General features: G+C 49.2%; 1 protein-coding gene across 1 annotated transcript in view; it reads right to left on the bottom strand.

Moving 5' to 3' along the window:
* Positions 1–25,883, bottom strand: part of mtcl2 (microtubule crosslinking factor 2) — a 43,647-nt gene that overhangs the window by 5,530 nt on the left and 12,234 nt on the right. The window contains exons 4-14 of the mRNA XM_062458369.1: positions 12,409–12,471; positions 11,016–11,183; positions 10,740–10,841; positions 10,018–10,458; positions 9,091–9,783; positions 7,443–7,562; positions 5,073–5,198; positions 4,607–4,837; positions 4,085–4,237; positions 3,650–3,817; positions 452–721 (exon numbers count right to left, since the gene is read on the bottom strand). Coding sequence (XP_062314353.1) covers positions 452–721; positions 3,650–3,817; positions 4,085–4,237; positions 4,607–4,837; positions 5,073–5,198; positions 7,443–7,562; positions 9,091–9,783; positions 10,018–10,458; positions 10,740–10,841; positions 11,016–11,183; positions 12,409–12,471 — 2,535 coding nt within the window. The remainder of the gene's footprint in view (positions 1–451; positions 722–3,649; positions 3,818–4,084; positions 4,238–4,606; positions 4,838–5,072; positions 5,199–7,442; positions 7,563–9,090; positions 9,784–10,017; positions 10,459–10,739; positions 10,842–11,015; positions 11,184–12,408; positions 12,472–25,883) is intronic.

Genomic DNA, 25,883 nt, shown 5'->3' with positions numbered 1-25,883 from the left:
TCTTGGCATTGCTGTAATGTGTTTCCTGTGTGGTTCAGTGTAGCAAAGAGGGGGGAGAAAAGGAGGGAGAGAAGAGTAGGTCACTGTCCAGACAGTTCCTTCATTATTCTCCCATTTTGTGTGTGCTTGGGCATGCACACTCACACATTCCGACTCTAGGCAGTCATACAGCAACAGAGGCAGCTTCCTGAAGAGTCACACTTTACATCCGTGGCTGTCACCCTACCTACCCCCCCAACCCCCCGCCCCGTCTCATCCGGACCAACCGTCGCCCCCAGCCCATCGCCCCCTCCCACATGCCCCCTCACACCTGAACCATATTACCCCACTGCGCCCCCCCCCCCCCTCAAGTCACACCTGAGCCATATTAACCCTATACCCTCCACCCCATACCCCTTTCACTCCTCCTTACCCCCCACCACCATGCCCCCCCCCCCCCCCCCGGTCTCACCGGAGCAGTCTTCCCCTGCTGCTGGGCCTCTCTCAGCCTCTGCTCCCAGGCCCCTCTCTCCTGGCTCAGGCGCTCCAGGAGCTCCAGCTTCTCCCGGCTCCAGTTGCGCTCTCCGATCTGCAGCTGCTTGGTCAGGTCCATGACGGCGGCGTAGGAGTCGGCCAGCAGGTGCTGGTGCTCCTCCCTCTCCCTCTTCAGCGCCGCCTTCAGGTCTGGAGGGTCCAGGTCACCACACGCCACCGCTGCTGCCTTCCCTGTCTTACCATCCAACTGAGACGGGGGGAGAGAGGGGGCAGCAGGAGAGGGAGAGAGGAGGAGAAGGAGAGGGGAGAGAGGGGGCAGCAGGAGAGGGAGAGAGGAGGAGAAGGAGAGGGGAGAGAGGGAGAAACAGGAGAGGGAGAGAGGAGGAAAAGGAGAGGGGAGAGAGGAGGAAAGGGAAGAGAAGGGAGCAGAAGGAGAGGGGTGAAAGGAAGAGAAGGAGAGCAGAGAGAGGAGAAGAAGGCGAGGGGAGAGAGGAGAGAGGGGGGAGCAGGAGATGAGGAGAGAGGGGAAGAAAAAGAGCGTAGAGAAGGGGAGAAGGAAAGGGGAGAGAGGAGGAGAGTTGAGAGAGGAGAGAGGGGGGAGCAGGAGAGTGGAAGAGAGGAGGAGAAGGAGAGAGGAGAAGGGGAAGGACATGGGAATGAGGAGTAGGAGAGAGCAGGAGAGTGGGAGAGCGGAGAAGTAAATCATTATAAATTCCCTGTCCCTTTGCAGATGTGTATCTATACCGCATAGTTGCTTTTTTTAGCCGCTGCATGTCTATTCCCTCCAGCCTGTACACAGGGCCTTGCCCTCACCACCAGACCCTGAGCAGCTGTCTCTCCTCCTGGCTCACCACTACAGACGGCATGTCTAGGATGTGATGTCATGTGTGTTCCTATGGTGACATCACACACACACACACACACTGGAGACAACAGCTGAAACAAATGCTGGCCTGTGTGTTTCTCCTCCTCCTCTCTTCTCCAACCTCACTCTTTCTTCGTATCTACTCTCTTTCTCTCTCGATCTTACCCGCCAGTCTCTTGCTCACTCTCTCGCTTTTTCTCCTACCTCCTTTCTATCACTCACTGACCCACTGAAGTCTAACTTCAGAGGCCATTGAAGCAGGGGTTTGCTCATTGGTTTATGAGACTGATTCACAGTGCTCTCTCTCTCTCTCTCTCTCTCTCTCTCTCTCTCTCTCTCTCTCTCTCTCTCTCTATCTCTCTCTCTCACACACACACACACACTCTGGGGGAGACCCATTTATCGCTCGTCGTCTCAGAGGGTGATGGCAGGGCGTTGCCTTATAAGGGCTTAATGGAAGCGCCTGGCAGGCAATCTGACCATTACACACCCCGTCTCCGACGGCGACGGAGCTTTGCGCTCGTCTAATGACAAACGTACTGTAACCAGATTTTGTCTTAATGAGCCCCATCACTAACGAGCTCTCTCCCTGAGGGCGCCGAGGGGTGGAGAGGTGGCGTGTGGCTGTGTTTATGACACACAGAGAAACACATTCAACCTCAAGTCCCCGACTTCCATCCTCAGAAGACCATGTGACGAGAGACCTTGAGGCCTGTGCAAGGCTGGCATTAGCTTCCCCTTTAAAGAGATAGCCACGGATCACTGTAACACTGGCATCATGGATTAATTCATCATTCTATAATCACTCAGGACAGGTGGCACATTAGAAGAGTCAATGTGAAGTCAGTAGAATCCACTGGAGGAATCCACAGAGAACAGAGGACATTAGGAAAAGAGAATTAGAAACAGCTGGTGATGCTATGGATGCCGTGCCAGAATGCCATCCTGATGTTGTTGGCAGAGTTGCATTGATATGTGTGTGTGTGTGTGTGTGTGTGCGATCAGCTAGAGATCAGCTGCAGCTATGCCATCCAGATCTGGCCGCCAGCCCAGCGAGTCTTACACATGGATGAATGTTTGTATGTGTGTGTGTGTGTGTGTGTGTGTGTGTGTGGTTCAGTGGTTCAGTAGACCAGTAATTGTGCCTGTGTATGTGAGCATTAGTGAGTTGTGGCAGAAACAAATGGGTTTTGCGAAAAAAGGTCAAAGCAAAATGAATTAAGCCTTGGTTATGCCATAAAGGTTAGTCCGTAAATTTTCTCTCATAAAAACCAGCCTTCCACATGTGGTAAAGGCCATCCTGATATCTATTGTGTCTGGGGGCTTCTCATTTCCTACTGGTTAGGAAGTCACGTGTCACCAATCAGAAGACCGATTATCTTTGACCGGTAGAGAAAAGAGCCAATCACAGCTATTTTTCATTTAGGACACCTTCTTCAAAGCAATGAATCTCAACGTTTATTCACTTACACAACCAGATATCATTCTACCTATATTACTCCCATCTCTCCTGCTCTCCTTCCCTTCACCTCCCACTGGAGTTGAAAATAACATTAGGCTCTGGTGCAAGCCCGTCTCAGAGCTGCTTAATTGAAGTCATTGTGGCTGTTAAGAGGCTGTCTCTGGCACAGGGATATTAAACTCATCTCTCACTGACAGACCCCTTAGACACACTCACTGACTCACACACACACGCACACACACACACACACACACACACACACACACACACACACACACACACACACACACACACACACACACACACACACACACACACACACACACACACACACCCATGAAACACACAGGAGCCAGATAAAAAAAGATAGACTGGTGAAAATTCACCTCAAACAGTTTTCGAGGCGGTAGTCAGTGTGAATATTGGCTGTGATGAACGAGATGATCAAGTTGCTGATTTATATTTCAAAGGCTGACATGGGTCGATGGGTCAAACTCTTATCAACCCCCCTGCCGGCCCAGTCATTCTTGATCAGTCATACAGCTGTAGGCTACAGAGCAGAACGGAACAAGTGGGGTAAAAACAAACATACCCTTTCATCACCCTGCTCTGGTCAACTGGCTCATACGAAGGTCCAGGCAAAGAGAGAGAAACACTACCAAATGGAACGGTCGGTTATTCTACTCAATGGAACATCTCCGAAGGTTCTAAGGCTCCACACCAGACCCAAGACTCACAACCCCTGCTTTGTGCCCTCGGAAACCCTGTTGGTTCCCTCCATCCACGTGCTGGACGGAGCCAGCACGTGTTGTGAAGCCCCGGGCAGGCTGGGCTGGTGGTCTCCGTACCTGGGTGAGGAGGCTCTTGAGCTCGGTCCTCTCCACCTCCCAGGAGGCCTTGGCCCGGGCGAACTGCTGGGTGAGCTCCTGAGAGCCCTGGTGCTCCTCACGCAGCTCCGCGCTCAGGTCCTGCAGTGCCACGGTCAGGTCCGACAGGGTACCACTCACTTCGCTGGACTGGGGGGAGGGGGCGGTGGGGGGGGGGGTAAGGGTTAACATGTTGTTAACATACGAGACAAACGACCAAGCTGTAATCTAAACTATCACAGACAAGCGTACGTTATGAAGCATGCTTGTGTTCCTACCACAGAATAATGTGATGCGTATTCATCCAGTCATGGATGTGTGTGTGTGTGTGTGCCAGACTCAGGTGTAATCGGGTGTGTATGTGTGTGTGTATATACCAGACATAGGTATCATAATAATGAATGTGTATGTGTGTACCTGACTGTAACTCTTGTCCAGCAGACAGAGTTCCTTGATGGTGGGGCTAAGGGGATGCTCCTCCGAGGCGGCCATCTTGTTATCCGGCTGGTGGGAGGGGCTAGTTAGGTTCTCCTCCTCCAATAGCAGGTACAGATCCTTCAGACTGTTCACCTGGGGACACAAAGCACACACACACGTCTGTTAATCACTGGGTGAATCACCTAATCACTGGACTAGGACACAGTTATGTAATGTCTTTACACCAATAAATTAGTCAGTCAATCAATTACTCAATCCATCAATCCATCAATTCAAATCTATATATTCTTGTTCGTAGTCCTCGCTATTTTTCTTCAGTGAGAATTTTCTTCCAGTTCCTCCCTGCATATAAAGAACACCAACCTCCCTAGAACCAGTCAGGGAACGAACAGCTCCCCCCGCCCCATCACCACCCTGGAGAAGTCAAATCAAGCGCACCCTAAGCCACCAACCCTATGTGCAGACAGCATGTGAACCCAGGTGAGCAGGTGTGTTTCCTACCTCCAGGACATCCCTGGCCTCTCCCTGGGGGCGGCGGCCCAGCCGCCACTGCTTGAGGAAGCAGCGCAGCTTGAGGCTGAGCAGCAGCAGGCTGTGTTTGAGCTGCAGGGACTCCTGCAGCAGCAGGCTCCGCTCCTGGCTCCACAGCTTGTGCTGCAGGCGTGTCTGCAGGCTGGCGCTCTGCAACTGGAAGTCCCGGCGCACCAGTGCCTTCTGGTGCTCCTCTTGGAGCTGGAGCACACACACACACATGTAAGTACACGCACACACACACATGGGCACATGTATATATACACACACAGACATGCACATAGTCATACGCACGTACACATCAACACATCAACACCCACACACACACACACACAAACATGTACACACACACACAGAAGCAGACGGCAGTTAATTTTTCTGTCAAGCTTACGGGGTGTGTGAATGAGTGTGTGTGCAGATGTGTGTGCGAGCGTACCTGTGTGAGTGCCAGGGAGCTGTTGTCTCTGTGAGCTTGTCTCTCCAGGGCCAGATCCTGCTGGGCTCTCCTGGCGGTCTCCCTCGCCTCCAGCAGCAGAGCCTGCAGCTCACTCACCTGACGGGCCTGTACACACAACCCCACGAATCACCTTTCATTAGGTTCAAGAAGCAAATTTTGGGGGATTGTTTTAATACCTTAAGTATATGTATTATGGACTGATACCTACTGTAAGTATATGTATACATTTTTGGAACTTGGTTAAGCATTTTTTGGATGCATTGAATGGAAGTGTATGACCCACCAATGTCATCCAATGTTTGGTGTGAGAATTCAGCTGTGGATATTAAAGTAATTAATCTGGGACAGAATGGGACCCCCCCCCCCCCCCCCGCAGCACTTGCTGAATTTCACAGCAGTGTAACATGAAATGGTTTATATTTCACACAGGAATTCATAAACTTGGCTGACTGGATGACAAACTGGACTAAATGAGTTCAGGTCTTCAGTGGTCTAAAGTAGCATTCTGATCGACCAGTACACACCTTACATCCCCAGAACTGTCACATGCTTCGTTTGCCTTCTGAATGAGAGCTATCGACCCCTCCCATTACTGTCTGTCATCCTCCACTAACCAATAGCAGTCCAGGGGCCAGGGCGCACGCCCACAGTCCCGGCCAATAGGACACCCTCCACTCCACACCGGCTTAATCGAATCAACCCAAATTCAATTCTATAGCACTTTTCACACGGATTATTTCATGCTTTGCAGCATAACCAAGCACTCCTGCTGAACCATAACCTTCCATACACTCTCCAGAGCTCCACCAGCCGTTCCTATTGGCTCCCTGCTGCTAACCAAGCAGCCTTTACAGGGTGTCATAACTACTGTGTGTTTGTAAAAGGCGTTCGGTCGGGCAGGGTGGCTGACTGCCAGGAGGCTTGCTGTCTGTTGCCCCCCCCCATTGTCTCCATGACGACCTAATGACAGGCACAGGACAGGCAGCGTGAGCTTCTCATGACTTCCCCCCCTCTGCTGTCCCCTGCCCCCCGCCCCAAGACCATGCCACCTCCTGCCTATTAGCTGATGCGTGGGGAATGTTGGAGGGGGCGGGGGGAGTAGTTGGGGAAGAAAGGGCCACTGTAGAAACCTGAAACCCGGAGGGGGGGGGGGGGGAGCTAGGGATGCTATCTAACGCTGCAAAATGACCTGTTCAGTGGGATGGAAATAATATCACCGTCTGGTACAGACTGACTGGCTGGCTGTGTCTACGATGACCACATACTGCAGCGCGTCAGCGCGGGGCCTGTGAGCCAGCCCAGGACTTCAGCAGCTCAGTAACTCAGCTCTGGGGTTCTGCTGGGATTACATCCAACACATTTCTTTTGGCAGATGGCGAGTGTTTTAGCTTTGCTCAGCAAACCTTTCCCCCACTCGTCATTTATTGTGTGTATTTGTTGTATTTTGAGAGCAGCTTGGGTGTTGTCAGAGAGCTGTTACTGAGCGCTCATTCCAACACACTGCAGCCCTCCATGTTAATAAGAAGTCCTAGTCTGCAATATCTCCCACTTTGTTCATATCTCCTTTTGATTTCTCATACTCTCCCTCTTCAACTAGCTCCTCTTCCTCCTTCAACCACTATTCAGCCCTCACTCCCACCCTACCTCCCTACCTTATTCACTTACAGTGATCTTCCCTAGGCCCTGAGAGAGTGACTTCAGGCACATTCCATTCCTTACCCAAAGTGAGGAGTCTGTGTGTGTGTCTGGCAAAGTGAGGGAGAGTGAAAAGAGCTCAATTTCAGCTAGGTCCTTCAATCAGATACACACGCATGCACACACACACACACACACTTACAGACTCACACACTGAATTTCATAGCAGGGCAGCATGAAACGGTTTGTGTTTCACAGTCAAGCCTCTGAAATGAATCCATTCATATACGGGTACTTGGATGACTGGATGGCACACTGGAGATGGGACGTTTCCAGTGTGAGAGTGATCCACCAGACAGTCGTGTTTTGACTGCATTTCTATTCAGTTCTACTGTGCCTTCTGTCACACTCTCTTTTCTCTGTTCCTTGCCGCTACAGATGCCCTCTCAGGCCCTGCCTGCGCTACCATGGAGACGTCCTATCAAAAGGCCAAACAAACAACACAGACACTTCCTGCTCATATAGCTAATGAAGTCATCGCAGCAAAAGGATTCCAGGGAGAGTGTCGCACATTTACAACAAAAACCCACCACATCACGAGTCAACAGAGGGACTTTTTGTGTGTTCTTGTGTGCATGTGTGTGTTGAGGGTGTGTGTGTGAATAATGTATGAGCTGTGTGTGTGTGTGTGTACTGTGGCTTCATGTGACCCACCAGTGGAGCGTCTTTCTCCTCCCCTTCGTGGTCTTGGCTCGTCTCCTGTTTCCTGTTGCTGTCCGCCTCTTCCTGCTGACCTCTCACCTCGCAATCGGATTGGTCCCTACAGTCAGGCTGCTGCATGTGTGCATGGGCAAGTTAATGAAAGAAACAAAACAAATGAATAAAGAAATAAAGAGAGGGTGAACGGAAGAGGGGGACAGGATGGGGAGGTAGAGGGGGCGGGACAGAATGGTGAATATAAAAGAGAAGTGTGGGAAGGAATGAACAACACAACAAACCAAAACAAAACAATAAGACCCCAAATCATATAAACAAAAGGGCGTCGGAGGTGAACACAATACGATGTTGTAATGGCGGTCGTCACAAGATGAAGAAGAGGATGTAGAGGAAGAAGAGTTTGGTCAGAGAGGCGCAGGACATTGTGGAGAACAGAACCGAAAGAAGGATGAGGAGGAGGAGAAAAGGCTGGAGGAGGGAGGGACGGAGAGGAGGGGGAGGAAGGGAGGGTTTGAAAGAATCAAAAGTGAAGGTTCGGGTGGTGGAGGGACAAGTGCACAAACCGCCGGTCATGGTGCCCATGCAGTGAGAGAATGGGAGGGAGGGAGGGAGAGAGAGAAAGGGGGAGAGTTGGAAGAAGGAAGAGAGGCGGAAGTGAGGAATGAAGGGAAGGAGAGAGCGAAGGGTGTTGGGACTCAGAACAGTGGCCTCTAATGGAGCTGCAGTCTAAAAAAATATCACTAGATAACTACCATCGCACACACTGGTGAGTACTGGCTAGGTATTTTATTCATCAGCATATAACACACTGGTATCACATATTATCTACAAGACAATATATAACACTATGTGCTAGCTATCACAGTTAAAACACACTTACAGGTCATACATCGTTTATACAACTTACATCGTTTTCCTTATTGCTATCTTAGCTTAAAATAACAACACATCACTACGCGCTTCTGAGCTCAACCTGACTGCACATCAAAAGACACCACCACGAATCACCACAATACAACATGCCCAACAGCACAACACTGCTCGCTGACTCCATTCAATACTTCCTAACCAAATATCCCCAAAAGTTACACGTTCGAAACGGCACTGACGATGTCACGACAACGCGTTGCGGGAATGTGGGGAGTCGTGGGTATGCAAGGCTCAGGCTGCCGAGCTGCCGAGTCTAGGATGAACGGACGACAGCGTGGTGTGATGTCGTCCCATGTCATGCAGCACTAGGCTCCATTTGAGGCCTGAGTATCCAGAAGAAGCTATACCAAGTCATGCCTGTGGTCTATGGCAGGTTATAATGCATTGTCCGAGCATGTGTGCGGTCACAGCATTCAGTGCTGGTGGGGGAGGTGGGGTGAGGTGAGGTGAGGGAGGGTGGGGGCTTAGCGCGGTGGCTGGGATGAGGGGGCGGGGTTATTAGTAAGCCGTACCATGGTTTTAAAGAACGCAAGCAGAACAGAATAGAACAGAAGCGAAAACTTGCTCGACAAACTAAACCAAACAAAGTTAAGGAATCGCGATCCGGAGAAAGCGGTAGAGAGAGAGAGCTGGGGAGAGGAACAGAGGGAGAGAGAGAGAGAAGGAAAGAGAGAGAAACAATAGCAAGGGAGAGATCGGGAGCACGTGTTCTTACCTTATGCTGGGAGGTAGCATCCCCGGTCAGCAGGTCAGAGGGACAGGGGGCAGAGACGGGTGCCACGGCCGACACCCAGTCCCCAGACTCGGGCAGGGCAGGTGGGGGTGAGGCACCCTCCTCCTGGTCCCTCCCTGGGGAGCTGCTGAGAGTCTCCACCCGCTCCACGAAGACCTGGAGCTGGGTCTGCAGGGCCTGGAGGCGGCTGGTCAGGGCCCCGACCAGGGGCCGCTCGGCCAGCTCTGGGGCCTGGGACAGTGACAGGACCTGGGGCTTCTCCGGGGCATCTGCCTCGGCGGCGTCTCCTGTGGAGATCTTCTGGTAGAGGGACTGAGGGGAGAGGCAGTTGGAGTCAGGGGCGGTCAGTAGTTGGATCGCCGTGGTGATGAGGCGGGCCTGGTCTCTCATGGCCAGCAAAGTCTCGTGGTCCTTTAGCCCCAGAGCTTCGCCCTCTGCCATCATCATCCTCCTCTTCCTTTCCAACTCATCCAGGGGGCGGTTCTCGCCCCCGACGGGGCCCTCACGCAGAGGCACCTGGCTAGGGAGGCACTCGGCCGAATCGCCGGCCTCGGCGTCTGTCTCCATGGTGATGAGGGCGGGGCGTGCGGGGTGGGAGGGGCCCTGGTAGGATGCCAGGTCGCAGCGCTGCAGGTTGGACAGCAGTACGCGGTTCTCGTACTGCAGCTTCTTCACCTGCAACCACAGTTCAAATCAGTTCAATACCACTCAATTCAACTCAGTACACCTCAATTCAACTCAGTTCACCTCAACTCAGTTCACCTCAACTCAACTTAGTACAGTTCATCTCAAATCATCTCAATTCATTTCAATTCAACTCAATTCATCTCAACTCAATTCATCTCAGTTCAACTCAACTCAGAACAATGCAATGCAGTTCAGGTGAGTGTTTGGTGAAGGAGTAACCACCTTGTTGCTCAGCTCCCCGATCTGCATCCTGGCAACCAGTAGCTCCTCCTCCTGGGGGGGAGGGGCCTCGGCGCTGATGAGCGTCACGCCTTCCTCCTGCAGGCCGCAGGTGGCCGAGGGGTGGGAGGGGCCGTCAGCCAGCGTGAGCGTGGTGTGTGGCGAGAGGGGCGGCGGCAGCTCAGACTTGTAGCGGTTGATGTCGTTCATCAGTAGCTTGTTCTGCTCCTCCATCTCTAGGAGCGACCGTCGCAGTAGCTCCGCCTCCTCCTCCACGAATTGCAGGTGGCGCTGCAGCTCCATCACGTTCTCGGCAGAGGCCCCGCCCAGAACCAGGCCGGCTCCTCCCCCTCCCGGGCTAAGCCCCGCCCCAATGCCACCGGCGGCTGACAGGTCCTGGCCCTTCATGTCGTCCATCTCAGCACGCAGGCCGCGGTTCTCTACCTGGGGGGTCAGGAATGAGATATACAGGACTGTGCAGAAGTCTTAAGCACCCAAGATTTTTTACATTAATATTGTCTTCTGTATATATATAAAAGTTTTTTTAAATTTTTTTATGTTTCAATAGTGTCCAAGGCTTTTGCACAGTACTGTAAATACTGCCTACGTGAAGGGATTCACTCTGAGGGGCATTTACCTGACTTGTACGATAAGCAACCTAACTGAGGTATGTATGCAAGTAGTCTTAAAGAGATGTCCAAAAACATTTTTGTATTCAGTCGTACCTCCAGTTCCACGATTCGTCGGCTGAGCAGGTTGGCCTCCTCTTCCACCAGCTTCAAGTGAACTCTGACCTCTGCCTCTCTGGTGTGGGGTGATTCAGCCACCTGGAAAATACAGGAAGTGCCCGCACTCAGACAGGAAGTTGTCATTGCTCCACACCAGCCTTGGGACAGACTGATGGTCTCGTCTATCTTTCACTTAACCTTTTCATCATTTACATATTTTTGTTTAATTAGTTGAGTAGCTAGTTGGTTTTTGTTAGCTACGTCGCTAGCTACCTCCTCAACGGTCAGCGAGGCGTCCACCTCCCCGTAGAGCGAGCGGTACTTGGCCAGCTGGTCCCTCATGGCCTCGCTGTCCTTCGCCATCTTGGCCAGCTTCTTACACATCAGGGCTGACTCCTCCTTGGCAAAGTGGAGCTGGCACTTCAGGTCTGAACTGTCCTCCTGAGAGAGACAGAGAGAGAGACAGAGAGAGAGACAGAGAGAAAAAGAGAGAGAGAGAGAAAGAGAGAGAGAGAGAGAGAGAGAGAGAGAGAGAGAGAGAGAGAGAGAGAGAGAGAGAGAGAGAGAGAGAGAGAGAGAGAGAGAGAGAGAGAGAGAGAGAGAGAGAGAGAGAGAGAGAGAGAGATCGTGTCAGGTACAGATTTACTGTAAAGACTCATACATTTATACAGACTGTCAGTGGATGTCCAAACCCATTGGTCACAGGTCACATCTAGGAGGCTTACCCCTGGTCAGACTTCCATTCGCAAGATGTCTCAAATTTCCAGGCAAAGTCTAATCCGTCTGAAAAATCAGCCCCAAAGGATCTAACCGGGCCATTTTAAATATTGAAGTGCCACTTATATTTAGCAGAGGATATGACTCAAATCCCATTCCCGTGTTATGTAAGATCCAATGACCCGTTCTGACCCAACCTCCAATATGGTTATGACACCCCTGTGGTGCTACTGGGCTTTCTGGGTCTAGACGGTCTCCTAGGTCGTTAAACAACACTACTGGAGCCTTTTAACAACCATGTACAGTGTGTGGGTTAAACTAATGATACCCTGCAATAACAGAGTGTGGGTTTATGTTTGTGTGTGTGAGAGAGGAAGGGGGGAGACTCAGGCAGGGAGAGAGAGAGGTAGAGATCTATGCAGGATTGCAGTCAGGCATAATAGTTGTGCTGTCTCTCCAGCGAATGACAGCTAATGACCACCTCACAGTACATGATGTAGACATTACTGTTGATATACCACACTGTGGAAAACACCAATCCTGACAAAGATATCGAAGGCATTTTGCAAAACAGAGGGACCTCGTTGTTGCAGCTCCAGCTTAGCACAGGGACCTTGATTAGTATTTCATGGTGGTTATGAATTGCTCTCATTGATTTATCTTGAGGAAGATGTGTGTGTGTGTATGTGTGTGTGAGTGAGGGAATGAGTGTGTGAGTGTGTGTGCGTGAGTGAGTGTGTGTGTGTGAGTGTATGAGTGTATGTGTGAGTGTGTGTGAGAGTATGAGTGTGTGTGTGTGTGAGAGAGTGCGTGTGAGTAGGAGTGTGTGTGTGTGTGAGAACATGAGTGTGTGTGTGAGCGTGTGTCTGTGTGTGTGTGAGAGAGTGTGTGTGAGTATGTGTGTGTGTTTGTGTGTGTGTGTGTGTGAGTGAGGGTAAGTATGTGTTACCTGGGGAGACTGTTTCTTGTCAGCTTTGTTGTTGGGCCGGGCTCCTCTCTTCTTCTGAGAGTTCTGCAAACAGAAAAAACAAACACAGGAGATCACTAGCAGGTCTCACAACAGCACATCCTCAGCGCTCCCTAAGGCAGATCTCAGCCTCTCCCTCCACTGCACCAGGTCAGAGCAGCAGGGCTGCATGACTGGCCCTGGATCTGTAGACTGATAAAAGCTCAATAGCAAACCCCTCCATCCCCACTCCCACTCCCCCAAGCTGTCATCACTATGGAGATATTTATCACCAGGTTGACACTGATATGGTACAGAATAACACTTGGCAGCATTTGTGTAAATAGAGAGAGAGAGAAAGAGAGGGAGACAGAGAAGGATAGAAAGAGACAGAGATAGATAGATAAAGAGAGAGACAGAGAGACAGACAGAGGGAGAGAGAGAGGGAGAGAGAGACAGAGAGAGAGAAAGAGAGATGTGGAAAGGGAGAAAGAGACACATGTTGGATGAGATCTGATAATAAAATGAGTATATGAGTAGCATAACTAATGACACCTAAGAGTTAGCTCCTCAAAAATCATAATTTCCTGCACACACACACATACATACACACACACACTCTTTGGAACACAGACTGACATGCTGCAGTATGAGCTTATCTTGCCAGGACCGTTTCCATGGAAACTGGCAACTCTCTCCGCACTACGTGCTAACAAAGGAATGGGTGCTTGTTTGTGTGTGCGTGTGTCTGTGTGTATGCATGAGAGAGACAGGATGGCAATGCTCCTATCCTGTCTGTGCTTTATCAAATACAAGTCTAAACATCACACACTCTGCCAGCCTAAACAGAGAACTTTACACAACACATGTTGACCAAGAAGAGGAGAGGCTAAGCACCCTAGATAGAAAATCTATGTCAGATCCATTAGCCTCACTTCAGAGTGTCACTACAGCTCTTTTACATGCGTTCATCTTATTGCCCAAGCCCAATTACAACAGAAAACTTTAAACAACACAAAACATGTAAGCACTACCAAGATAAAACCGCCTAACCACAAACTGGTTGGCTACATGAAGCTAGCTAGGTCCTGCTGCTACAGCAGAATAGCCCAGGGTTTGCTGACGTTGTCCTGCTATAGTTTAACGAGCGGCTAACAGTCTTTTAATGTAGCTAAACTTCACTGTTCTGTCAATAGGCTTGTCACAGGGAGATAATATAACTATCGATTTTTAGGAGGCATCGACCACTGTGTGGTTATAGGTCTGGTGTGGCCGCTGTTGTTGTTGTTTTAGCTGATGATGTTATACTATTAGATATTCCATCAACATTATAGCTTGAGGATTAAACCTGAGAGAGAGGGATAGAGAGAAGGAGAAGGGACAGGTAGGAGACAATGGAAGCTGCCCAGCCCAGCCTGGGGCTAGGGACTGGGGGTCAGGGGCTAGGAGTTAGGGGCTAGGGCCAGGAAGGATTTCTGCAACTGGTTCAATAACAAATGTTCAAAAATGGACACATCAAAACACTCACACAAAAGCTTTCGACTGCTGAATGGCATTTGATTGTTCTGTGTGGGGGTGTGAGTGGGAGGCGGAAGAGAACATTGATTTGTATGCAGTGGACGCACACACCCAGACACACTGGCACACCCACACAGACACGCACACACACACACACACACACACACACACACACACAATCACACACACACTGACATGCACACACTTCAGAGTGAGTGGAGACGAGAGGCCTCCTCGGTGTGGAAGAACAGAACGCACCGAACCACAGAAACACAGAAACACATCACCGCCACCATGGCATGGGTGGCATTCAAGGTAACAAAGACAAACATGCCAGGGATTGCATAACCAGTGTGTGTGTGGGAGTCTGTGTGTGTGTGTGTGTGTGTGTTTGCGTAGGAAGATGAGGTGGGTGGGCAGCGAGGGGGATGTGAAAAAGAGAGAGAGATAATCGGACAATGGATCAAGTGTCTTTCATACTGACTGTCACAATTATGGTGGCCTGTCACCACCCAAGTACCACTACTGCCTAGCTGGCTGGAAGCAGAGTAGAGAATAGAGTAGATGATAGATATTTACATGTAAAGGAGCAGTGAGTGGACAGAGAGAGAGACACAGAGAGAGACAGAGAGCGAGAGAGAGAGAGAGAGAGAGAGAGAGAGAGAGAGAGAGAGAGAGAGAGAGAGAGAGAGAGAGAGAGATATGTGGAAAGGGAGAGACACATGTTGGATGAGATCTGATAATAAAATGAGTATATGAGTAGCGTAACTAATGACGCCTCAGAGTTAGCTCCTCATAAATCATAATTTCCTGCACACACACACATTCATACACACACACACACTCCTTGGAACACAGACTGACTGACACTGACTGAGAGAACGAGGGAGAGACTGAGAGAGGAGGGGACTCTCCTCCACTAGAATGAAAATACAGAACTGGGAAATAATAAATCCAGATAAAATACAGATAAATACAGACCAAAACCTTGTTTTGTAATTTCACTGTCTGATTGGCCCAGACATTACAGTACAACGAACCAATCGCAGAGCACCATCATTGGTGCCATTGTGCCATTTAAAAATCTCCAACAAACCCAGAGTGCTCAATTTAAGTTAAAACAGTTTTAGATTTGGAATCAGCGTGATATTGGATGAGGTATGTTAGCACTGTTTGGTGTACCCTCTTTCTTCATCATATAAAGAACTTTAAGTAAATAGCCTATTAGCATAGGAGTGTTGCACTGCTGGTGTGATGAGAATGGATATGACAGCACCAATCTGTAGCATGCTCACCCACACACACCAGATCTGTATAACTGAAGATGACAACAGCAATCTGTAGCACTCACAGAGGAACACACAGACGCACACATACACAAGCACACCCTCTAAAGAGGGGAGTGGAGGAGGGGAAAGTAGCCTTGTCGGTTTTCTTTGTTTGCAGCCTGGCTGCTCGCTCTCAGCCACTACAGGAGGGATGGAGAGGTGTCTCAGGTTCAGGGTCGCCTGTGTGTATGTATGTATGTGTGTGTGTGTGTGTATGTGTGTATGTACGTGTGTGTGTGACAGTTCTTTAGAGACATACACAATGAGAGTCCAAGTACTACTTCTGTGTTCATTTATGTGTTTGTACGTGCGCGTCTGTTTCCTCTTCTGTCTATCTTCTTTTGTGTTGTAGTGCAACAATAGGTGGAGCTGATGAGAGGTTGATGGGAGGAGGTGTGTGTGTGTGTGTGTTCATGTGCGTGGTGTGAAACCAAAAAGAGAAGGGAGAAGGGATATTTTCAATTTTCAAAACAATCAACACAAATGGGGAGTAAAGAGAGCGAGTGAGAGAGCGAGAGAGAGGAGAGAGAGAGAGAGAGAGAGAGAGAGAAAGAGAGAGAGAGAGAGAGAGAGAGAGAGAGAGAGAGAGAGAGAGAGAGAGAGAGAGAGAGAGAGAGAGAGAGAGAGAGAGAGAGAGAAGGATAATTCTATGCTATCTTGTAGAGTTGTTTGATAGCAAAGCCAAGATATGTATAAGTAGCCTGTCATCCTCCTTTCTTTAGGCCACACCACCTTGTAAAAGAGCGGAGAGACACTTATAGGAATTAATATTTGATTTCCCAATATGCCGTTAGGGGGCTTTCCATTAGAGGAGGGAGGTGGTGTTGGAGGGGGTTATACTCCATTATGCTACAGACCATAGCGGGTTCCCGTGGCAACCGCGTCTGCACTTGGGGTTCTGACAGTGGAGGACAACGCAACTGACTGGTGAAAAGGGGAGAGGAGGGGGAGGGGGAGGGGAGGAAGAGGAGGGAGAGGAGGGGGAGGGAGATGGAAGATGGCGGACAGAAATTGTAGCCCCTTGAAAGCCTCTTGAGTGGATTTCTCTCTTTCTATCCCTCTCTCTTTCTATCCCTCTCTCTTTCTATCCCTCTCTCTTTCTATCCCTCTCTCTTTCTATCCCTCTCTCTTTCTTTCTCTATGTAGTGAGGTCCACAAGACCACACGGAGCCAACATCTTGCCACACCTGAAGAGTGATTCAATCACATCAGAATCAGCCCTTGTGACACCCTCAGTATGCTGATTACCCACCAAACGCCGATGCAAAGGAACCATAGAATGGGGGGGGACCTCCCCAATCTACCAAATCAGCCTCCTGCTAGCTTGCAAGCTTCAAAGGGCCTGATTTAGACAACACGTCTCAGCGACCATTTGCTATCCGTTTCGGCGGCGATTTGAATAAAGAACATACCTTGATCAGAACTTTTGAGGAAAGTTCTTGAGACTTTACCACAAGAGTACAAGGTGGAGAATTATGAGAGGGATATTTGTGTTATGTTTGTTACTTTGTTTTAATGTTGTGTTCACTGAAATCTTGATTCTAGTAACAACTCCTTCTTCCTGAAAGATAACCACGTCATTCTTGGTATCTACACGAAGCTATCATAATAAAACAATCATTCAACTATATTTTGTAACTGTACCAAGATGTCCAGAACAATATTTGAACCATCGAATGATCAGCCAGAGATCAGATCACACCTTTGGTAGGTGTGAAGGAAGGAGGGGGGAGTTGAGAACCCAGCTTCCCCCAATCCACATCTGACCCCAGACGGGTCCTCCCTCGAACTGTATAAAGCCCTAAGATGACCATCAATCTCAGACTCCAGCGAAACCGACCATGGCATGAACGCCATCAGGATTGGCGTTCCAAGGACGTCGCCAAGCTTCTCCTGAGATTCAACTTTATAGTGAACGCGTCACTATCTGGACGTTTCAACAGAAGAACCAAAAACGCAATTCCAAATGCGACTTCACTGAGATCCCGCAGACTCAGTCACATGACCCAGCGCAGCCGCGCTGTGACTTCAGATTCTTCAAATGGACCTTTGGCGCAAACCGCCCTCAACATCATTGATCAACCCCTGATAAAACGTAACTATGGCTAACGCTCTTTCCTCCTCGACATGGCATTGGCGTGAGCTCTGTTTATGATTTGTAAGGATGTAATCACTGACTGTACAATTTCTGCCTTTCTTTAAGTTAGACCATTTCATTCTGTTCATTGAAACCAATCTCTCATATCAAACCCATAATCCAACTTTTCATAAGATCTGTTTACCTTACTTGAATAAATTCATTGTAAAGATATTTTGACGTGCGTGTTCACTGATGTTACGATTGGCTCTACTCTTAGAACGAATTCATTCCTAAAGATGAGACTGATTATTACATATTAAACATAGGATTCCCTAATGTCCTAAACCAATATTAGGGTGGTGCCCCAGACTTTATGATAAATTAAGTATTTCTATCTTTAAACGAGCAAACCCCGCTACATCTATCTGCCTGCCAATGTTTCTAGTGAAGTTGAAAATGAGACGATTTGCATATGGCTCCACCCAGTGCTGGCAGGTGCTCTAATTTAAATGGAGTATAGTGCACACACACAGACACACTCACGCGCGTACACACTAACACATACACAAACACAATAACACACAGCAACTGCCAGCAACTTTTATCAAGCATGCAAGTTTGAAGGCTTCAATACGACTTCCTCCATCCATTTCTCTCTCTTTTGCTCTCTCTCTCTCTGTCCCTCGCAACATCCCTCTACAGGACACCTGAGCTCATAGCAACTGTTACTACGGAGTCATGGAGAGAGCCCATATGGTAAAGAAAATACACAAACAAACATTTAGATATAAGCATACACACACTCAAACACATATCCTCAAGCTCTGCCAACACCAGCCATCTGTCCAGTGCTGTGTATCAGAGGGTGTTTCTCACTACATCCAAACACAGCCAACCCTCTTACGGCCTCTATATATATATATACACACACACACATACCCTGGCTGGCTACAGAAGGTGTGTGTGTGTGTGTGTGTATAAATAGAGAGTATAGTTGTGTGGTTGTGATAAACAACATAGTAATTATCATACATTTCAAGTGGCATTCAGAACATGAATACTGAAAAGAGATTTTTATTGAATTTTATTTAACTTTTATTTAACCAGGTGAGCCGATTGAGAACATATTCTCATTTGCAACGGCGACTTGGCCAAGACAAAGCGCAAATGTGCAAGACAACGTAACGAGAGAACGACTTGTTCTGTAACTCTGACCCAGTTATGCTGTAACACTAATGCCCCTTTGAACCAAATAAAGAAAACAAAGCTGTAGTCCTTCTTCTCTCTATTTTCACCTCTCGGTCTACCTTTCAGTCTCTCTCTCTCTCTCTCTCTCTCTCTCTCTCTCTCTCTCTCTCTCTCTCTCTCTCTCTCTCTCTCTCTCTCTCTCTCTCTCTCTCTCTTTCTCACTCTGTAATGTCTTGATCAAACAGACAGACAGTAACAGAGACCAAACACAGCTGCAGCTTCCCCTTTCTTTCATCCTTCCTTTTCATGTCAGATTGATGGGCTGGCTCCCTCGCTCTCTAAGGCCATGAGATGTTCACACACACACACACACACATTAACCTCACAAGGACAAAATGTCGAAGATTTAGATGTTCGACTTCTGATTTAAAATATGATAAAGAATGTACATATCCCAATCCCTCCATCCCCCTCCCTTCTCTTCTAGTTCTATGTAATGAGTGAGACGCAAGCTATTTGATCTGATCCTGGCAATCTGGCCTGTCTGACAGGAAATCAAATGGGAAGTGGCGTGTAAAGTTTAAACGGGTCCCCCAGGGAAGATTTCTGTCCTGACCTTGTCTTGTTCCCCTTCTCTGGGCTCTGAGAGGGTCCTAAGTTTTCTCTCGACCCTGGAGGAGAAAGGAGGTGAAGGAAGGCGAGGAGGAGGAGGAGGAGAAAGAGGAGGCAAAGAAAGTTTCTGAAAAAAAAACAGAGGGGAAATGAAACAAAGATGAAAACAACTGAAAGGAAGAAAAAGAGGAAAGAAAATTAGGGAGCGAGAGTCAGAGAGAGAGAGAGCGGGAAACTCGCCAGAAAGAAAAAAAAAAGCAAGTGAGAGAGTGATAGACAGAGAGGGAGAGGGAGAGGGAGAAAGTGACAGGTATGGAGAGGGAGAAAGAGAGAGGGAGGCTAAGTGGCAGGCCTGATATAACACATTTGTGTGCGGCTGCTTTGCAGTCACCATGAGAATGCCAGTTATTAGACTGCTTGGCTCGCTGCAGTGTCCAGATATTCTATTAGGAACGAGGGAATCGAGGAGAGGCCGAACGGGGAGAATTGATTCGATCACTTTGCTGAGATCGAAGGGAGTAAATCACACTACGAGTCAGCTGTCACAAACACACGGACACACCTAAAAACAAACACACACACACACACACACGAACACACCTCTCATCGACACTCCTCTACTCTTCCTCTCCCTTCCCTCCCCTCGGACTCTCTTCTCTTTCCTACCTTCCTCACCTCACCTCTCCGCGATTGCTAATGGAGTGAGATCCTCAAGACAAAGAGACAGGCACTCTGCTCATAGCTGGTCCCCTCTGCTAGACAGAAACAACAAACAACGACAACAGCATGAACAACAGGGCTCTCTTTCTCTCCCCTTCTCCCTCTCTATCTTTCTCTCTCTTTGTCTGTCTCTCGCTCTCTCTGTGTGTCTTTTGTCTCTCTCTACCACAGTGAGAGGGGGATGAAACAGAGAGGACAGGTGACTTCTCATGGTACTCTCCCAGCAGGCTACAGACCCACTCATTCTCATGAGTGTCCAGTGTTAGTGCTCAGGGTTTCCTCGCTCCTCGCTGGTGGCAGACGAGGATGTGGGGCTCTTCGAGAGGTTTTCTGTAGTCAGCACAGGTGCACTGTTCACACACGACGACACGCGTGGCATTTAGAAATGCTCTCACTCAGACGCACTCCATAAACACGTACGCGTGCAGTACGGGGCGCACACAACACCGGTCCACACACATTGATACGCAATCTGACAATATCACACACCAATCACCAGCTCGTCCAACAGCCACTTTACTCGGCCAGCTCCCAGGGCTGCCAGAAATGCCCTCCTCACTTCTGACTCAAAAATAGTTTACCCCCCCCCCTTCCTTCAACCCCCCCCCAACACACACACACACACACACAGGCCCGTCAGAGCCAGCAGGGAGACGGGCGCGTCTCGCTCCGCTGCTCTGATCTCATCAGCGGCCGGCAGACGGAGCCCTGCTCTGTGTGTGTTCGGCGGTGAGGGGGGCTGTGGCATCCGGGCGCAGCGGGGACTGTACGCACCTCCTCAGGGGTCAGGGGTTACGCACACACTCTTAGAACCCCGCCAGAGCAGTCAGCCTGAAACTTCACTGACACACCATCAAAGCCAACAAACAATTGGTTTTGTGTGTGTGTGTGCCTCTCTCTTTCTGTGTGTGTGTGTGTGGTTGTGTGTGAATTTTGAAGGAATCGACTTGATATAGACTCTTCCAATGATTGTATCCATTAATTATACATAACTTGCGATGCCCCGGTGTATCTATTCTGCCCAGAGTGATTTACCTCTGCGATAATCCCATCACTTCTCATTAATTATGATGGACAAACCTCTATAAAACCACAGGAGGGTGCAGTGATAAAGACGGCTGTTTGAATTGTGTCCGAGCTAGGCTGCTGTGAGCACCACAGAACTGCTCATTAATCTGGGTGATAATGACTTTAAGAGCTCTCTGGTCCATGTGTGTGTGTGTGTGTGTGTGTGTGTGTGTGTGTGTGTATACGCTGGAGCTCTGATAAGGAAGGCTGTGAGTTAGCAGATAACAAGAGCTCAAGGCTGGGATGAGGATGTGATGCTACATCTCTGTAGCATGTAAATACCACACACACACCAGCATGCACACACACACACACACACACACCGACTGTACAAAGGCACCTGAAGTGTGATCACAACAGTGATAGCAGCAACCAAGGGAAAGTGCTTAGCTAGCAAAAGCAGGCTGCGGCAGAGCAGAGGTTAATGTTGCATCCTGAGGGCTTTGATGATGATCTACTGACGTCCTCTGGAATCACCCCTCTCTCTCTCACACACACACACACACACACACACAATCTCTGGTGTGATGTGGCCTTATCTACTCATCTCTGTTCCTTTCAGTTGTTCCATTCATCCCAGGCACAGTAGAAATACAGTCTTTCCACTTTGACAAGGATCACTGAACGTTTTGCGAAGGTCGAGCCACGTAGATGTCAAACTCGATGATGTGATTTCAACCACACGCACACACTCAGAATGTGCGTGTGTAGGGGTAAAGGGTCAGCAGTCAGGCTGAAGGCAGGTTGACCATAACAGACAAGGATGGCCTCCGTGACAGCAGAGTCAGCACCTCATGACAGCCATGCCAAGTCAGACTTCGATGTAATAACACCTTCCAAACACACACACACACACACACACAGATAAACACAGATGTCTGTGCTCCGTGGTCAGACACACTAAAACGCAAACATGTTACACAGATATGAAAGCCAAAGTATTTTTGGTTTTGGCAGAGGAGGTGGTCTAGTCTTGCTGCATAATCAGCCTGGGTGAAACCTCTCAGATCAGCACGATTCAGAACAGCCCTCTCCTCCTATAAGACTCTTAAGCCTGACCCCTCAGCCCTGCCTGGGCCTCTGTCCGGCTGTCTTAACCATAAACGCCATGAGGAGGAAGAGGGGGGGGAGAGAGATAGAGAGAGTGCTGTAGATAGAGAGAGGGGGGATCGAGATAGAGAGAGGGCGAGGGCGAGAGAGGCAGAGTTAGGGGGAGAGCGAGAGATGGGGGAAGAGAGAGAGAGATAGAGGGGGGGGGGGGATAGAGAGAGGGATGGGGGGGTGAATAGATAAAGTTGATGTCAATCCAATATCTTAGCCGGCTGATGGGAGCAGTCATTTCTGTCTCTTATGTAACAAGCTGGGATGATGGTCCAGATCCAGGAGGGATGAGGAGGGATGAGGACCCTCCGTGTTAGATAAGAGTGAGAATATGACCAGGCTTCTGCTTCATTGAACGAGAGAGGAGAGGAGGAGACGGGGAGAAGAGGAGAGAGAGGAGATGGGGAGGAGAGATGTACCAATCTTCCTGTCAGAAAGAGAGAGAGAGCTGTTCTGACATGAACTAATGACATGAGTGCAGAACTAAAAGCATGGAAGTCAGACTTGTATAATGGACCCTGGATTTAGCAAGGCAGATGAACCGAGCGGGTGTAGATGTGTCTGACTATTTCCCTCCCTCCTCCTCTTCCTCCTCCTCCTGCTCTACCTGCTCCTCCCTGCAGACGGGCCTTCCGATGGAGGAGTTGATACCTGGAGGATGGATATACTGGAGACACAGCTTGCACTGGGACTTTCATGGACTCTCTCTGTCTCTCTCACTCTCACTCTCTTCTCTCGCTATGGACAAAGAGTCCACTACTACAGCGTATGGCACAGCCAAATCTTTGTCTGTCAGTCCGTCTGTCAGTCGGCCAGTCCGTCCTTGCCCTAACCCTGCGGGGGTGTCCACACGGGGGTAACCATGGCAACCCTGACCAATAAAGACCAGGAGGCCGGCGTGCCAGCACCATGATACCATGCAACAGATCACAAGACTGGCAACATGGCGATGATGTCAGAGAGACAGAGGGAGGGAGAGGGAGGGAGAGAAAGTAAGAAAGAGAGAGTGTGACAGATATGAGTGGGAGCTTTATTTGACCCTCAGCTCATCAAAGCTCATAAACAGCACTATTAATAGAGGGCAGTAATGTGGATCGAGGCGTGTGTGTGGTTGTGTGTGTGCCAGGTGACCAGCCTGGGCAGGGTTGTGGTCTATCCTAATCTCCCCTGCCCTGCGTGATGTCTGCATGCTAGTCTCCTCCCTGAAGGAGAATACTAATACTGTACAGTAGGCCTACATCCTCATTACTGACACATCTATCACACTTTTGTTTAGAATGTTGTTTTTTGTCTGTAAAATTCGAGTTTCTCTTTTAATGAGTAAGTAGGATCCAAAATGGTTGTTGTGATGTACGGAACTGGTGGCTAGCTGGCAGTTTTGACTGTCCAATTAGGATCTAAAGTCCAAAAGTCCAAATCTCCTCCTCTCTTTTCTTCTGTTCTCTTCTCTTGTCTATCCACTCCCTTTTCTCTTCTCCTCTCCTCTCCTCTCCTCTCTTCTCCCCTCATCCCCTCTCCTTATGTACTGCAGGCCTTACATAGAACCAAATCTAATCTCGTCCCATTTAGCAGAAAGTCAAGTCTAAATACAGACCTTGTAAACCAATCGGACTGAGCATCTCCACAGACAAACAGCCTGGCTGTTTATAACCATTCTCCCCTCATATTCAGATGACATAAGTATGTATAATTCATGTGTAATTCTCCACGTCCTGGAGCTGCTGGGCATCACTCACAGTCTAATGCACGCGGTCACGCCAGCAGACACACATGCGTGCAACACACACACTCACACGCACAAGCACCCCACACAACACTCACACGCTCCCCCATACACACTCGCTCGCTGACGCACACAGGCTGGTAGAAAGCATTAGTGCTCGGAGGAGCTATTAATCTGAGCCACAAAGCCTTGATGTGGACTATTGATCAAATCGTCTGTCTATAACAACCTCCTCAAAACACACACACACACTTTAACAGCTTCTCCAGACAACAACGGTCCCCGGTGAATTGAGCATAGCCCCTGGAATTTTCTAGAAGCCCCAGACTCCACAAATCACACCTGCTCTCAGCATGTTGAGATAATCTGACACTTTAGAAAGCTTTTAATGCCTATAAAGAGCAGGGGGGAGGGGTAGAAGGAGAGCTAGTCGGTTCATGTGAGGTGTGGTGGTAGCAGGCTAGGCTAGCTCGGGAGAGAAACAATGCTGGTTTAGATGTGTCTGTTCCTGTTACCTCATCCCTCCTGCTTTTCCTCCTCCTCTGCTCTACCTGCTCCATCCTGCAGACTGGTCCTCTGATGGAGAAGTAAATACCTGGAGGATGGATATACTGGACACTGCCTGCCTGTCTGTCTGGTAGAAACTGGATCTGAGGGAGTCTTCTCACATTTCAGGAGCATTTCACTGGAGCATGAAATTACTTTCCCAGACCTCTGGGGGCTAAATATGCACATCTTGAATTAAACTGAGTACTGGTGCAGTGAATGTTGGTGTTGTGTGCTGCATTTACACATCAGAAATTAATCAAATCAAAATTATGTTGCTTTAGAGGATCTATCTTTTCTTTCCTCCACCACTGTGATATTGTCTTTGTGTACTGTTATTTTTTTCTTTTCTCTCTCACTCTGTCTCTTTCTCTGTGTGTCTGTGAGTTTGTGTGTGTGTTAAGAGTTTCCAGCTCAGTGCAGCCCCTCTCCAACCCCAGTCTGTCTCTTAGGACTTCAGGCTCAAATCGACCCAGTAACACAGCACTGCTCCTGGGAGTGCTCCTTTGATCCTGGCCTCTCTCCTCCTCACCCCAAAACATCTATCTAGCTTGCTTTATTCTCTCTCTCTCTTTCTTTCCTTCCCCCTTTGTGTTCTCTCAGTCTTCCTAAGGTGTCCCATGGTTACATCCAGTGTTAAGTAACATCTTGTTATTTATTAGCTTCATTTGGAGTCCTCGTTCTAATCAATCACGATGACCTAGAAACACCAAACAAACCTCTACTGTATGCTTGTCTGCCTTGGTGCCATGGAGTGCCCCTACACACACACACGTGCAAGAGCACACACACAGAAACACACACACTCATTTAAGTGTGCTTGGAAAAGCCTTGGAACAAACCCAAAACAACAACTTTCTCCTCACAGACACACACACACAAACACAGACAGCTGGTGATTGAACCCATCATTAAGCAGAGAGGTTTAGTAGGTCACGGTCAGGGTCAGGGCAAGGGCGAACAGGCTCTGGGGCAGAGAAGGAGTCTGAGGTCCTGGTTGCACATTACCAGCTGCCTTGCAAACTAGTCCACGTCTGATAGGTGTACAGTCTGGAAGGTTCTGGGGGGAAGCTGTGATTCTAAGCCACCTTGACCACAGGGGACTGTCACTGTTAATGTAGTACTAGGCAGGGGGAGAAGGAAGGAGAGAGGGAGAGAGGGGGGAGTCAGAGGTAGAAACGGAGAGGGGACAGTCAAGGGAAGGGAGTCAGAGGGGGACAGGGGAGCCATATAGGGAGAGGGGGGTGGAGGGGGTGTTAGTGTGGGGAGTCAGGGAGGAGAAGAGGTTGTTTCTGGGTGATTTGGAGCCCAGGTACAGGCTCGGGGTGGGGTTCAGGTCCACAGACACCACTGTGACAGCCTGCAGGTGTAGGTCAGGATTACTAATCAGCACACACACACACACACTCACGACACACACGCAAACACACCCAAACAGACTCTGCTGGTGATGACAGCCGGCCATGTGGGACTGCTCTCCATGTGGCTTCGGCTCTCTGATTGGCTGATGAGGTCAGCAGGATCAGCAGCGAATCCCAGATTTAACTTGTCAGTTTGGCTGACTGAGAAGAAGCACTCAGGGCCCACCTAATGC

Source organism: Osmerus eperlanus, chromosome 4, assembly GCF_963692335.1.
Source record: "Osmerus eperlanus chromosome 4, fOsmEpe2.1, whole genome shotgun sequence".
Lineage (NCBI taxonomy): Eukaryota > Metazoa > Chordata > Actinopteri > Osmeriformes > Osmeridae > Osmerus > Osmerus eperlanus.
The sequence above is the reverse complement of the archived record's forward strand: the minus strand, read 5'-3'. Positions and strand labels throughout refer to the sequence as shown.